At 54.3% G+C, this 14,053-nt stretch overlaps 1 protein-coding gene across 1 annotated transcript; it reads left to right on the forward strand.

The window, feature by feature from the left end:
- Positions 1-2,452: 2,452 nt before the first annotated feature.
- Positions 2,453-10,596, forward strand: ASB10 (ankyrin repeat and SOCS box containing 10). The gene is made up of 5 exons (XM_066552389.1): positions 2,453-2,744; positions 6,959-7,226; positions 7,700-8,204; positions 9,925-10,038; positions 10,286-10,596. Exons 1-5 carry the CDS (start codon positions 2,453-2,455, stop codon positions 10,469-10,471), a joined length of 1,365 nt encoding a protein of 454 aa, XP_066408486.1. The 3' UTR covers positions 10,472-10,596.
- The last annotated feature ends 3,457 nt before the right edge of the window (positions 10,597-14,053 follow it).

Consider the following 14,053-nt stretch of genomic DNA (forward strand, 5'->3'; position numbering starts at 1 on the left):
AGGCAATGAGGCGGGAAAGTGCCTGTGCCATTGTGATGACGCTGCTCGGGCCGTGCCACACATGCATATTGCAAACTCGTTACAGGCTCGTCTCCACGCACGCTGCTCCCTCCCCACACAGCCTCCTTCAGAGAGGCTCTCAATGCCTCTCCCCCACCATGGCTGCAGTGCTGGGCCTTATGGAGACATTCGTGTGACCAGATAGACGTGGTGTCCTCTGGGGTGAGGGGTAAGGCACAGCCGGGTCATGTCACCTGGGTGCTGTCCATGGGAATGGAGGTGTGTGGGCCATGCCTGGTGATGGAACTCTTGTTCAGGGCTCCTGGCGTTCACCTGTGGTCACTTTCTGACCAGCCCTTGACTTGTGTCACTGCAGGCTCCTGACCCTGAAGTCCCAGGGCTTTCAGCTGGGGTGCTCAGGGCACTGTTGGAGGAGTTGTGTCAGCTGTCCTGGGTTGGCTCTGAAGCTGAGGACAATCCTGTGCTCCTGAATGTCCATGGCAGATGCACGAGCTGGAGGGACTGGTGTGAGGGAGCTGATGGAGCAGCAGCAGCAGTTCTGTGGGTGCTGGTTAATGCTGGCTGGAAGAGTGGCCTTGCTGCTCTCTCTGTTTCTCTCTGACTGCTGTGTGGGCACCCTCTGTGCCCCCTCAAGCCATGCAAGATGGAAATCCTGTGTGGGAGGACAAGGCAGAATTCAGTCCGTATCCTCTTCCTCCTGACCATGTTCAGACTCTCCTAGCCAGGGGCTCCCACTGTGGTTTTTCTCAGTGCTGCCTTGTGACCAAACATTGGTGGGGTGAGGATGAAAGCCCCAGGTGCACTTATAGACATGTTGTATTCTGACATTTGTCTCTTTCTCAGTGACCCAGCTGGCTGCCATTCTGGCTGGGAAATGGATGGCTCTGACACCCTTTTCTCTGCCTGCAGCTGAGGACCCTCAGTGTCCCTGTGGACTTTCCTACTTGGTACCTGTGGGTGCAGGGCTTGGAGATGCTGAAGGAGTCTGCTTGTGTTTTGTGGGTTTGGTGTTTTTTGTTGTTTTTCCTTTCTGTGTTTTTTGTTTGTAGTTTTGGGTTGATTGGTTTGTTTGAAGTGGTTTTAGGGATTTTTTTGTTGTTGTTGTTAGCCATGGGAATGGGAGAAAATGTCCAGGGTAGCTGGTGCAGTCAAGGACGTGCAGACACAGGTGTGTGAAATGCTGAGTGTGAGCAGGGGCAATGGGTGGGGGACACCTGCAGGCAGGGTGCTCCTCCCAAGGACCTTTCATGTATGCCCTTGGGTGTGGGAACAGTGCTGAGTGAGAGGGGCTCGTTTGGGATTCTGGTCCCAAGCCCCTAACTGGGTGAAAATGATGGCATTGGTTCCAGGAACAGCACAAGTTGTAAAGACAGGTTGGAGAGGAACTAAGAGTTCTTAGCTTGTCCTCTTCCTCATCTCTTAGGGAATACAGACTTCCTGAACTTAAAGTTCCCCAAGTCAGGGCTGCTGCTCTGACCCCTCACCTGGCTGGAGGAGACTCTGCAGCTAGAGTGCCGGCTCCAAAGAGGAGCTGGAGATGCAGCCACTGCATCCTTCAGGAGAACAATGTGCTCCCAGCCCAGCACCAGGGCATGCTGCGCTGGCACAGAGAAGCTGTGCTGTGGCAATGGGAATGTTTGGCATGATCCCAGTCCTGGGACTGGTTCATGGACCCTCTTCAGCTTCAAGGTTCTCTTTGCTCTGCTCTGGAAACAGCTGCCAACAGGAACACAAGCAAAATCTGGCTCCCTGTTTGATCAGCACCTCCAGCCACACCACGAAGAACTTGACTAGAGTTTGGAACCAATGTGACAGTGTTGTACAAGCTGTTTGTCTCAGGGCTCCCCTCTCTGCCCTTCTGTATCCTGCCCAGCCCTGTGGGCAGCCAGCCTTGCTGCCCTGGGAAGGGGCTGATTCCCAGAGCGGTGTGTGGTACTTGTCAGGGTCCTTTGGTCCCTGTGGAGCTGCATGTGGGGAAGAGCTCTGTCCTTGGGACTTTGACTTCTGAGCCCGACTCTGATCCAGGCCTTTCCCAGCTCCCCTCTCCCAGCTGCCTCCCTGCCGTGGTTGCCCCACCCTGCTCTGCCTGTCTCTCCGTGGGAGCACTGTGTGGAGCAGGGGCTCTCTGCAGAGCCAGCAAGCACAAAGAGCATTCCAGGCTGCCTGCCACCCCTCTCATGTGCCTAGTCCGTGCTGGTGATTGCACCCAGCAGCTGAAAATAAGCTCTTGGAAGAAGGGGGGATGGTGATGAGGAGCTGCCAAGCCAGGCTATTTATACTGGGTGATTCAGGCCTCTGCCTGAGTCCAGCCAGATGCAGGGGAGCTGGAACCCAGGAGCAGCCTGTAGAGGACAAACCCTTGACCAAGAGGGTCTTTGCTGTAATAGCTCATTCGCTGTGTGGCTCAGCCTCCTCTGGTGAGTTACCTGTGATGGACTGCACCTCTCCTCTCCGCTCTGCCCCTCAGCGAGTGCTGCAGCCAACTCCCTGGAAGGATTCCTGCAGTGTGAGCTCCCAGCACAGCGAGCACAGCCTGAGCCCACGTGGCTGGGGACACCAGCATGGCCGCCTGGAGCCACTGCAGTGCCAGGACCTGCTGGTCCAGAATGCACTCTTCACTGGAGACCTGGACATGGTGCAGAAGTACTTCACCAAGAGCTCAGCCATCAATCTCATCATCGAGACCAGGGGCGATGAGCTGCGCTGGACTAGCAGCAAACGTGGTGGGTATGAGGGACTGGGACATGGGGGGGATAGAAAATGCCCAGGATGGGGTCCAAGGATAGGGCTCAGGCACCTGAGAAAAATATTGAAAGGAATCCCCAGTGGGGGAAGAAGGACTTGAGAAGAACAGCTTTAGTGTGAGGAAGGAAGTCTCCGAGGTTGTATAACAAGTAGTAGCGGGCTTGTTGAAGGTGGCATGAGGCAGATCCATTGTGAAATAATGAGAACAGGGCCCCTGGAAGAGTTGCTGGAGAAGCACATCCTCAGGACTGTCCTGTTAGAGATTGCTGGGATGGATGTGAAACACGTGTCAGGTGGGGAGTGTGCATGGGTGGAGAGGCACCAGAGAGAACAGAGCAGAATGCTGATTTGACCAGGGGAGCAGAAATCCAGTCTATGAGAAAGATGGTGGAAACAAACTTTCCTCAGTGACAGGAGGCAGGAGCTGATCATTCTTGGTGTTTCTTTCCATCTGTACATCTCACTTGTCCATCTCTACTTTGTGCAGGCACATCTTGGGGCTACCACACATGCTTCCACACTCTCTGGTCCCTTTTACTTGCCTTCTCATCAGCATGCTCCATAAGTTCTTCAGTAAGCAGTGCAGCTGGTGTGTGTGTCCAAGGCAGAGGTGTGCTGGGCAGCCTGGGTGTGCCCTGCCCTTGCTCTTGCTGCTGTCACCTGGTGACCTGGTGCAGGCAGACTCCCAGAATTTAAGAGCGTCAAGTGGGGAAGGCCTTTAACTGTATTTGTCCTGGCTGGTGGCAGAAGCCACCCATAGGAGAATGGAAGAGCTGTTGACAAAGCTGAAATGAAAGCTCTGCTTTCCCAGGGGAGCAGGCCAAATGTCCTGATGCTGAGACAGACAACAGCATTCTGTGGGGATCCACTGCAGCAAGAGACAAACAGGGTGCATGGCCTTGCCAAGGCACATGCTCATACTTGAGAGTGATGAAGATTATTTACTGAGCTGCAAGATTTGTAAGACCCAGGTTTTGAATTGTTACAGTCTACTTAGGAATGAAATCACTGAAGGTGTTAGTGAAGGTTAAGTGAAGGTGTTACCTTCTGTGCAAGTGAGATCACTTGTCAGTAAAATACAGACTGAGTGTGGTAACTCCTGTCTTGTGCCAGGCTGGCAGGCACTGGAGCGGCCAGTCTCTCTCTGCTGGTAAAGGTTTGTGCCCAGAGAAAATGGAACAACGTGAAACAACCTCATGCAGAAATTTCTCTAACCAACAAAGTTTCAAGACATAAAAAACCCAACCAAACAAGATTATTCCTCAAGCACAGAGCAAAAATGTGCTGCCAAATTTGTCAGATCAGAATGCAGAACAAAAACCAAAACAAACCTTCGTGCTACTGAGGCTTGTCTCTGTATCTCACTGATCGTGCAGGGACAGGTTCCCAGAACTCAGTGACCTTAACAGGAGGTTCTAGTGACCTTGTCCTTCCCAGATCACCTCGCTGGCATTTTAAGGTGTCCAGAGGAAGTGTAAACTGTCTGGTGTCACTGATACTTACACCACTTGCTGCCTCCCTGGTGCGTGACTGGGAACCTCAAGCTTCCATGGGATACCTGCTTACATCCTTGGGTAAATAGAGGGTCCCATCAGGTGAGAACATCTGCCAGGGGCTTCCCTTTCTTTACCTTTTTGTAGGTACATTTCAGTTAGACAAGGTGAAGTTTGCACACACAGAGCAAACTGGATACTGTCAGCATAGGACTTGCTCATTTATTTTCATTACTGAGAAGAGTAAAGTTCCCAGTCTTACACTCGGCTCTAGTCCTCTGGTAATTGTTGCTTGGTGATCTCTTGGGGTCACTTAACTGGTGTTTAGCTGCATGATCTGAGTAGTTCCATGACACAAAATTAGACTGAACTCCACTAGCCTTCCATGCAGTTTGACATGTTCTCTAGATCACATGGTGTGGCCAATATGTGCACGGTGCTAATGCCAGTGAGCAGGGCATGCTCTGCTGTGACCCAGGTGGGCAGGCTGGCTGTGTGAGCCAGGTGGGCTCAGAGGAAAGCACCAGCTCAGGTGACAGCACTGCAGTGAGCAGCCAAGCCAGGGGAGTGTCTGAGGGCTGAAAGGGAGCACTAAAGTTACGCAGGGGCTCTGTGCAAGGCTGGATATCAAAAAAGAGGAGGAAGTGGGAAGGATCTAAAGGATAATTACCTCCAATTTTTCCCATCCTTGTACGTATTTCTACCATTTCTTTGGCTTTGATTAAAACTAGCTGTCCTGTAGCTTGTTTAAAAATCTTCCTAGTGCCAATGGCTCAGGTGTAACTGGTAGATGGGTGTGCAGTGCTGGAGACATGTGTGGAGCCAAGAGGTGAACAAAGGCATGGAGATGTGTGTGGAGCTGCTGGGGTCATGCTGCTGTGGTCTGGGCAGCACCGGGCAACACGCTGAGTAGGCATGACACCATTTCCCTCTCTGTTGTCTTAGTGATGCCTTGACCCCTTCAAGCTCCCCTGCCCTTCCTGAAGGTTTCCCCTTCACAGCAGGGCACTGCTGAGGTACTGCTGCCTAAGTGGAGAGCCTTTATCAGCCTCTTGGCCCCAGTGTTTGGTCACAAGGTTTCCCAGAATAGAACAGCTGAGACTTCAGCTGTGCCCAGCCTGAGCCAAAGAGGGGGGTGTGATGTGTTCCCCCTCCCTGGGAACGCCCTGGGCTGCCTGGCAGGCAGGCAGACTCTCGGCCCAAACAAGGCTGCTGGTGGGGCTGTGCCTCAGAGCCTGGCTGGGTGCACCAGCAGGTCGTGTCCTGCTCTCTGAGGAGAGCCTGCTTGGGTGCTATGGGCAGCACCACAGGCGGAAAAGATGAGAGCCAGGAGCCCATCCGCACACGGCAGGCACATGGCCCTGCCCAGGTGTTCTGGCAGGCCCTGCTGGCTGGGGATCAGGGCACCATAGCCAAGATCCTCCAAGATCCTCAGAACAACCTGAGCCCCAGCACTGTGTTTGACACCAGTGACCTGGAAGAGTGGAAGAATTACCGCTTCAACCCCCGTGGGCTGAGTACGGGGAGCAGCAGGGCTCAGCCTGGGCTGTGGGCTGTGGGGCACGGCTACAGTGGGGCTCAGCCTGGGCTGTGGGCTGTGGGGCATGGCTGCTGGGGTTATGGGTGCTCCTTGTCTTGCAGAGCAGTGGGAACGGGAACAAGAGCGTGGGGATGTGGTCAGGTTCTCCTGTGTTCCTTGTGGAAAGGGGTTCCTGTTTCTGAGAGCACAGGCTGCTTCCAGGAAACCTGGTCCCTCCCACAGGGATTGTCTCAAGTGCTTGGGAGCTGCTCTGTGTGCAGCCTGCTGTGTGCTGTGTGCTCCCACTGCGGGTTGTGCCAGACTAACACAGCATGGGTTAGACCTTTGAGATGGGCCTGTCACAACAGGACAGCCTGTGATGGCTGTCATAACAGGAGTTAGACCTTTGAGATGGTGCAGTCTGAACCTGGCCCTGGAAAACACAGGTGACGTTCTGCTTCTGCAAGAAGGAGCTGAGAGGATGCAGTGTGGAACACACCATGCAGTCTGGGATGTCTCCAGCTCAGTCTGGGTAGGCAGTAAGAAGCACAGTTTAAGGACATTTTTTCTTGTGGCATCTGCAGGCTGTTAGCCAGCAGAAAGCACCGCCTCAGCGGTGGGTTGTGCTGGGTCAGCATCTTTGAGAGCTGGCACATTTCAGCCCCTTGCTCTCTCCTAGGCTCTAGATGTCCAGCTCTGCTGTAGCTTGTTGTCTGTAGCCCACTCAGGGCTTGTTTGAGTCCCTGTGTGTGTGGTAGTTGGCTCTGACACCTCTCTACGGGCCTGGTTCCTTGTGTTTGTGGTGCTTCACACACGGTGTTTGGCCCAGCCACCTCACTGCCATCAGCCCTGCTCGTGCCCCAGACCCTCCATCTGCTGCACCCCGGAGAGCAACAGCCCCGTGTCCCCCCTGAGGCACAGGTGAAGGGCACAGTGCCCAGAGCAGCCTCTGCTGCGGGCTGCTGCTTCCTGGAGCTCCCTGTCTGCACGGCTGTGTGGCCTGAGAGCCTTCCAGGGATCTCTGCCTTGGGGCCAGGCCCAGTGCAGCATATTGCAGGGAAGGGACTTGATGTCCCTTGAGGGGGAACACTCGTCTCTCAGGGGGATGTACCTCAAGGAAAAGGGCAGGTGTTTGTGCACCGCGGCTGGATGTGGCTCGCTGAGCTCTGTTCCCCCGCAGGACTGTGGTCGCTGAGCTACGAGCAGGAGCTGACCACGCCGCTGCACATCACGGCGGGCCGGGGCTACACGGAGTGCCTGCGGCTGCTGCTGCTGCGCGGCGCCGCCGTGGACCTGGCCCCGGGGGGCAGGACGGCCCTGCATGAGGCCTGCGCGGCCGCCAGCCCCGCCTGCGTGCGGCTGCTGCTCCGGGCCGGGGCCGACCCCGAGGCCGTCTCCGAGCAGGGCTACCGGCCCCTGCACCTCTGCAAGAGCTCCGACTCCATCGGGTGAGTCCTGCTGAGAGGAGCAGCCAGCCTCCCGCCCCTCAAGGCTAATCCCGTGTGGGAGGGGTCCCTCCTCAGCCCTGAGGATGGGCTGGTGGGTGCAGAACGGGGCTGGCCCTGGTGCCTGGTCCTGGACCGGGATCACCGCTGAGGTCCAGCAGGTGACTTCAAGCTCGTATCCTTAGCAGGTGCAGCTGAGGAGCCGGTGGTCACACTGTAATGTTCAGGGTGCTCCTGTGCAGATCCACTGCGCGTGTGAGCAGGCACCAGGTGTGACAACACTTAGGAGATCTGTGCAGAGTTAGCTGCGCAGGGTGGCAGCATCTCTGCTCACCAGTCATCCCGGCTTAAAAACGCTGCTCCAGGGCACGAGGAGCAGGGATTTTCGGACTCTGGGGAAAAGCTGGGATGGTACAGATGTGGGAGCTGGGAGGTGGAGATGAGGAATGGTCAGCAAGTCGCCTTGGCCCGCACAGGTGTGTCCAGCAGCTGTTGCAGCACGGTGCCAGTGTGAACAGTCAGACGGAGGAGGAGCAGGACACAGCGCTGCATGTGGCATCGCGGCACGGCCTGGCAGAGCACGTCCAGCTGCTTCTGCAGCACGGGGCTCAGCTGGACGTGAGGAACAAGGAGGGGCAAACACCGCTGAATGCTGCCTGTGCCCAGCAGCACCAGCCCCAGGACATGGACCGCTACTACCGGGTGTGCCAGCTGCTGGTGGAGAGCGGTGCCAGCGTCAACGCCGAGGACCGGGACCGGCAGCACCCGCTGCACCTGGCCTGCAAGAATGCCAACGCTCAAATCGCGGAGTTACTGCTGGCCCGGGGTGCCAATGTCAATGTCATGAACTACGGCGGCAACACGGCCCTGCACAACATCCTGCAGGTGGCTGCCTACAAGCGGGAGCACCGCCCGGAGCTCGTGGTGCGAGCGCTGCTCAACCACGGCGCCGTGCGCGTCTGGCCGGGCTCCCTCCTCAAGGTGCGGGGACTGGGTGGGAGGGGAAGGCTGTGAGCAGCACTAGGGCCCCCGTGGGCCCTCCTGTCGCAGCCGGGCTTATTCCAAGGCAGCCTGTTCGCTGTCCTGCCCTGCCTAGGGTCTGGGAAGGGAGAACTGGCGTTATTGGCATGGGAATCCCTGATGCTTTCTCCTGGGGTGTGTTTTGCGGTATTACTCTCCTGCTTGTCTGCTAAGCTGTGTGGACAGAACTCACCCAGTTTCCATAATTACTTGCTCTAGAAATTGTTAGTCCTTTTCCTCTGGAGGTGTTTCTTCTCAGGGGCACACCCTCCAGCTCCTGCTGTCTCTGCAAAACACCCGCAGACAAAGGGTTAATTTCCTGTCTTAATTCCTGAGCACTGCAATAATTACCCAGCCCGGAGATCAGCAGATTGCTCTCCCCTTTGGGAAAATACAGGAAAATCAACAATTAACACTAATTAATCTCCTATTAACGCCAGATAATGAGGATCACTGGTACAGCCAGAATAGACTCTGACAGCTACTGCTGGCCTGGGCCATGGGGAGTGGCAGCCCGGAGCCAGGGAAATCTGCCTCGATGCAGCTTTGCCTGGGTGGGGTGCTCTCCAAAGGCTGCGCTGTTGCTGGGTACATGGCACTGGTGTGTCACCTGCACCTACACCAACGTGGGACACACCAGAGATGTGGTACAAATACCTGTGAAGTACTCTGCGGCTCTGTGCCACCCTTGACATGGGCACAGCGCTGCTCTAGACACAGGTACAGATGTCTCTGCAGCCAAAGAGGCACAATCCTGCATCCCTGAGCCCCCGATGTGGCCCTCAAAAGAGGCATGGTGTACTGTGCTCTGTCTGATCACAAAATGAATGCCAGTCCCTGCCCTGGAATGGCTTATGCTCTAACTACTGCAATGTGAGGTAAGGAGTCTGGTGTAAAGCAAAGGGTTGGTGTTTATGAGCTCCTTGCAGCAGTGAAGCTGGTGGAGATCATCACCCCAGCCATGCACGATGGTCCCTGTGTCTGAGGAGGAGCTGTGGGTTGTGCTGAAGGCAGCCATGCTGTGCATTTTGGGTGATGGCTCAGCCCTCCTCTTTGCAAGGAGGGATGCTCTGGTGCTCCATATCTGCAGTGGTTTTTCTCTCCTGGGTCAGAATGAGGGAAGGACAGGAGTTCACCAGATTTACTATATCTGGTTGAGCAGTACTTTAGGAGGTGAGTAGGGCTTGCAGGATCTTGCCAAATGATGACGATCACCTGCTCTTGATGCCTTAAGTTTTAGCTTTCATATTTTCCAGATTCTGTACTGCATTAGTGCATAACTCTGAACTTTGCTTAAAGTGTTAGCAAGCTCTCTTCACAGCTTAGTCAGACAAAACAATACCTTTCCAGCCCCAGAACCAAGGATACCATTCCAGCTTCAGGCCAAAACCTGTAAACAACAGGGAGTTGAGGAGAGCAAACTGGGAGGATGGGGCTGCATAACCTGGAGCTGTAATTGGACAATTAACCTCAATATGTAAATGGACCAAAACTTATAAAAATATGACAACTCGTGACTCGGAGTCCATCTTGGGTGTAGCCTCAGCCAGGCTCTTGTGCTGCCCAGGGTGCATCCTTTGAAGGCCTTTTAATCAATCCCTGCTTTATCCCTTTAACGCTGTCCAGCCCCTGTTCCAGGTGTTCCAGGTGGCCTCTCAAGGCATCTGTCTGTCCGTGCCAGGTGCTGCGATGCTGCCACAGCTGCCCGCGCGTCATCGAGGCCCTGGTAAACAGCTACAGCCACGTGCACGTCTCCGAGGACTGGCTGGCAGCAGTTCCAGCAGAGGTGGTGCAGGTAAGGGAACCAGTGCTGGCTGCTGCTGAGGAACACATGTCCAGGCTCTGATGGGTTCTGCCAGGGGCATCTTGGCCTGGAGGGTTGGGTGGAGCTGGGGCTGCCAGGGGGCTGCAGGCACAGGGATGGGGCTGTTGGGGATGGGGAGGATGCTCCATAGTGAGGCAAGTGGATATCTGGTTCTACCTCTGGTCCCAGGGTGATATCTTCAGCTGTGCATGCCTCTGGTCCTTTTTTCTCTCTGTAGAAATACCCATGTTTCTACCAGTCCCTTTTCTCCCTGGGGCACAGACCTCGCTCCCTGCAGCACCTGGCTCGCTGCGCGCTCAGGAGCCTCCTGGAGGGCCGGCTGCTGCTGGTCCTGTCCCAGCTGCATCTGCCCAGTGCCCTGCACCAGTTCCTGCTGCTCGGCTTCGAGGACGTTCTCTACTAGGGCTGGCAGTTCCAGTCCTGCTGTGCCTTTCTGTGCAGATGTTCCACCCCTGCCAGTGCAGTCTGTGCTTTACAGCTTCCCCCTTCCCCTCGCCCCATCCTGCCTGGCCACATCAGCCCCCTGTGCCAAGCCTGCTGCTGCGTCCCAGTCCCAGCCAGCCTTGTGCTCTGTATCATGCACCTGTTTTGGAGTGTTCTGTTTGTCCATACTAATCCAGACAGACTCCAGACTAACAAAAGGAGGTATGGGAATTAGGGAATTTTGTGGTACAAGAAGCAAAGACACTGCATGGATCACAGGCTTAGTAGTAGGGTACCAGATTCCCTATCCCAAATCCAAATACCCTAGCCTGTACTAGGCAACTCTGTGGTCCTGTCTTTAGTCAAGTTGGTTGGTCTGTACCCAAAGATGTTTGGAATAAATCCTGTTCTTTATACCAACCTGAGCATGACTTCTTCATTTCTTTGAAGACTGTTCTGACAGAGCTCACCTGACATGCCAAGCGATGATGGCATGTGCACTCAGAGCTGTGCACCCACCTGCTTCTCAGAGGGACATGTGTGGTGGGTGTTGAGTCAAGCCCCTTTCATGAAGGTGCCATGTCTGGGTTACCTGGCTCAGGAGCTTGGGGCAGGGTGGCCGTGCTTGTGCAGCACTGAGGACCTTGCTGCTGGTGGGAAGGAATGTGTCCTGGGACTGCTGCCCCTGGGCAGAGAGCAGCCAGGGCACAGTTCAGGGTCACACTGTGCAGGGTCACACTGCCTGGCCTGCGCCACTCCCTCGACAAGGTGAAGGGAAATGCTTTATCCTGCGACATAAGACACAGTTATGAAGAAAAGGAAGCACTATCCATCCTTTAAGATCTGCTCTAAACAAGCTCCATTACTGCCTCTGGCTCAAGGAGTGCCTGAGCACCACGGCTGTGGCTGCACAGGTGTGCAGGGCAGTGGGTCCCTCTTCTGCTGCACTCGCTCTGCCTGGCCTCTCACCACGGCCACAGCCACAGCAGGACTCTGCAACGTGCTGCTCTGAGGGGAAAGCTGTGTGACAGACCCTGAGGTGCCCTCTGCTCCTGCCTCTCTGGGCACAGGGGCTGCAGCTCTGTGCCCTCAGCCCTGCTGCTCTGGGGACATGAACCCAAAACCACACTGAGAGGTTGATCCTGCTGCTCCTAATGTGCCTGCACTGCTGATGTGCCACAGCAGGAATGCTAACAGGGATGTGTTCATGTGCTACAGGTGCACACAAGGTGCCTGGAAGCACTTGTGCCTGCCTTTATGTAGGTGCTATTGCAGCATAGAGATGGTATATGACACACAGGGGCAGAGAGGTGAGCTGTTGGCTTGGGGTGACCACAACTATCTGCAAAACTGGCATGAAGTGTACAGGGGAGCCAAAGTTTTTGAAATACATGGATGATGGCCTGCCCTCTCACCATGGGCCAGTGGTGCATCTCCCTTGCACCACTGTAGGAAGGGGGTCTGAAGTTACCACCTTCCTACTGGCTGAACCTGCTTGTCTGCTCAGGTCATCTGTTTATGTGATCACAGTCAGTGATCTTGTTCCCAAAGTCTAATCACCACTTTAGAGAGTTCATTTTTAGCCAGATGATGTCTGTGAGTGAAGGAGGAACAGAAACAGGAAGGTCTGTCCTTTCTGGTGGCAGCACAATCTGGGATTGCCTCAGCCTGACCTGGTGTCCTGCTCTGAAGGCAGCCTGCACACCTGGACAGGTACACCATCCCTCTCTCCAACACTGTCCCTATGCCTGCATTAACTTGTGCTCAGTAATGCATGCTCAGCCATGGTAATATCTCCTTAGAACGGGGAAGAGTTGAATTTCATAGTTGGCTTTATTTTGCAGTTGTTACTTGTGGCTGTCAGGCTTATAGCTGCTTCCTGGGTCTTGCTGGTTGCTGTTGCCAGTTCTGAGGCTGATGGAGGCAGCTCCAGCTCCTCCAGTGGGAAGAGCTGAGCACACAGGGTCTGGTTTCTGCAAAGACAGGAGCAGATGGAGCTCTGGCACACCCTGGTCCTTCCTGGATGGAGGTGGCCCAGACAGGCACCTGCTGCAATGAAGGACCCATGGTGGGGCTGCAGGTGCATTTCCAGGGCTCCTCCTCCTTCCAGAGCCACGAGATTTGCAGACAGAGCATCCTGGTGTGTCTGGGAGGGCAGAGGTCAGGTGGGTGGAGAGATGAACAGGCCATCCCTGGCCACATATCTCCAGAAACTGAGTTTTGTCTGTGCTCCTGCTAAAACTGAAAGGAGCACGAATTCATTATGCATAAGGATACGCCTGGATAACATTCTTCAAGGAATGTGAGGCTGGTAGGAAAAAGGGAGAACCTTTTACAGCATGACCAACACAACTGGTGGGAAAAAACAAAACTAAATCAAACCAGTCCACCAGAAAGCTTCTGGGAACTCCAGCCCTTTGGCAAATGGAAACAATCAGAAAAGTTCAAGCTAAGATGAAGGCTGAGTGCAAGTGCTTTGACTTCAACTCAGTTATGCTAATTGATTAGCAATTGATTTTCAAAAACATTTACAATAACAGATTTAAAAAGATTTCATGTTCCAGAGCACATTCTGGCAATTCAACAAGCTTTGCTATTTTCTCAGGTTCCTGAAGGGGAAATTCCTAATGCAGCATTGGATGTACTTGAGGGGACAATTTTGCCAGGGAAATTTAACCGTCCTGAGTGGAAGGGCTGTGGTCTCTACTGAGAACACTGAACCTAGGGGGTTGTTAGCACAGGGACACGTGGTTCTGGTGTGTTTTTATCAGCTGCTGCAGGCACGGGCAGCTGCCAGTCACTTTTGTGCCCTGGGTTTGCTGGGAATGTCTCTTGGGCACAGGCTGGTGCTCCTGCTCCAGCACCCACCGGGGTTTGCCAGCAGAGAAGTCGTGGCAAGATGCACCCTTAGGAGTGGCTGGGGAGATGCGAGTCCACTGTTGCATTTTCAGTGCAGCCATTGAAGTGGTGTGCTCTGGGAAAGAGTCATCCCGCTCCAGACAGAAGTTTCCATCCCAGCTGCAGCCACTGGGTCCTGCTTTGAGCCTCCCTGTGCAGCCAAAGCCCTGCCCATCCCTGGTATCCCTTCTGACAGACAACCAGCACACTCTGCAGGCTGCCCAGCCTCAAGCACCTGCTTGACTCTCACTCAGTTTTTCCTGTTCCTCAGTGAAGAGCATGAGAGGCCATCATGGAGGTTAACAGTGAGGTACTTACAGGCAAAGCAAGCAGAGAAAAGCTCTTTCCCAGCATGTCTGTACCCACCCTGAGTTGTAACCTGCTTCTTAGGTAGTTTTGAGTCAAAAAAGCATCTTTGTATTTTTTGGCTGTGGAGAGATTTTTTTTTTTTCTGCCACAGATTTGACCAATCACTTTTTGGAGCTGTGCCTATTTGATCATTCTGATGTCCTTATGGGAGGAGAGAAGAATTGCACAGTGCATTGATCACCTCCCTCTCTTTATCTTTCTGCTGTCACTGTTATGTTTCATTTGATGCCATGTAAGAACGTATGGGCAACAATTTTCTGTTTCTCTTCATCATTCAACTTAAAACTACACAGAT

The sequence above is a fragment of the Molothrus aeneus genome, chromosome 1 (assembly GCF_037042795.1).
Source record: "Molothrus aeneus isolate 106 chromosome 1, BPBGC_Maene_1.0, whole genome shotgun sequence".
Lineage (NCBI taxonomy): Eukaryota > Metazoa > Chordata > Aves > Passeriformes > Icteridae > Molothrus > Molothrus aeneus.

Bases quoted from the DNA above. Each gene is read 5' to 3' on its own strand.
- ASB10 (XM_066552389.1), top strand. From the start codon at position 2,453: ATGGACTGCACCTCTCCTCTCCGCTCTGCCCCTCAGCGAGTGCTGCAG. The intron at 2,745-6,958 runs GTGGGTATGAGG...GTTCCCCCGCAG, and splicing joins CTGGACTAGCAGCAAACGTG to GACTGTGGTCGCTGAGCTAC. The intron at 7,227-7,699 runs GTGAGTCCTGCT...TGGCCCGCACAG, and splicing joins AAGAGCTCCGACTCCATCGG to GTGTGTCCAGCAGCTGTTGC.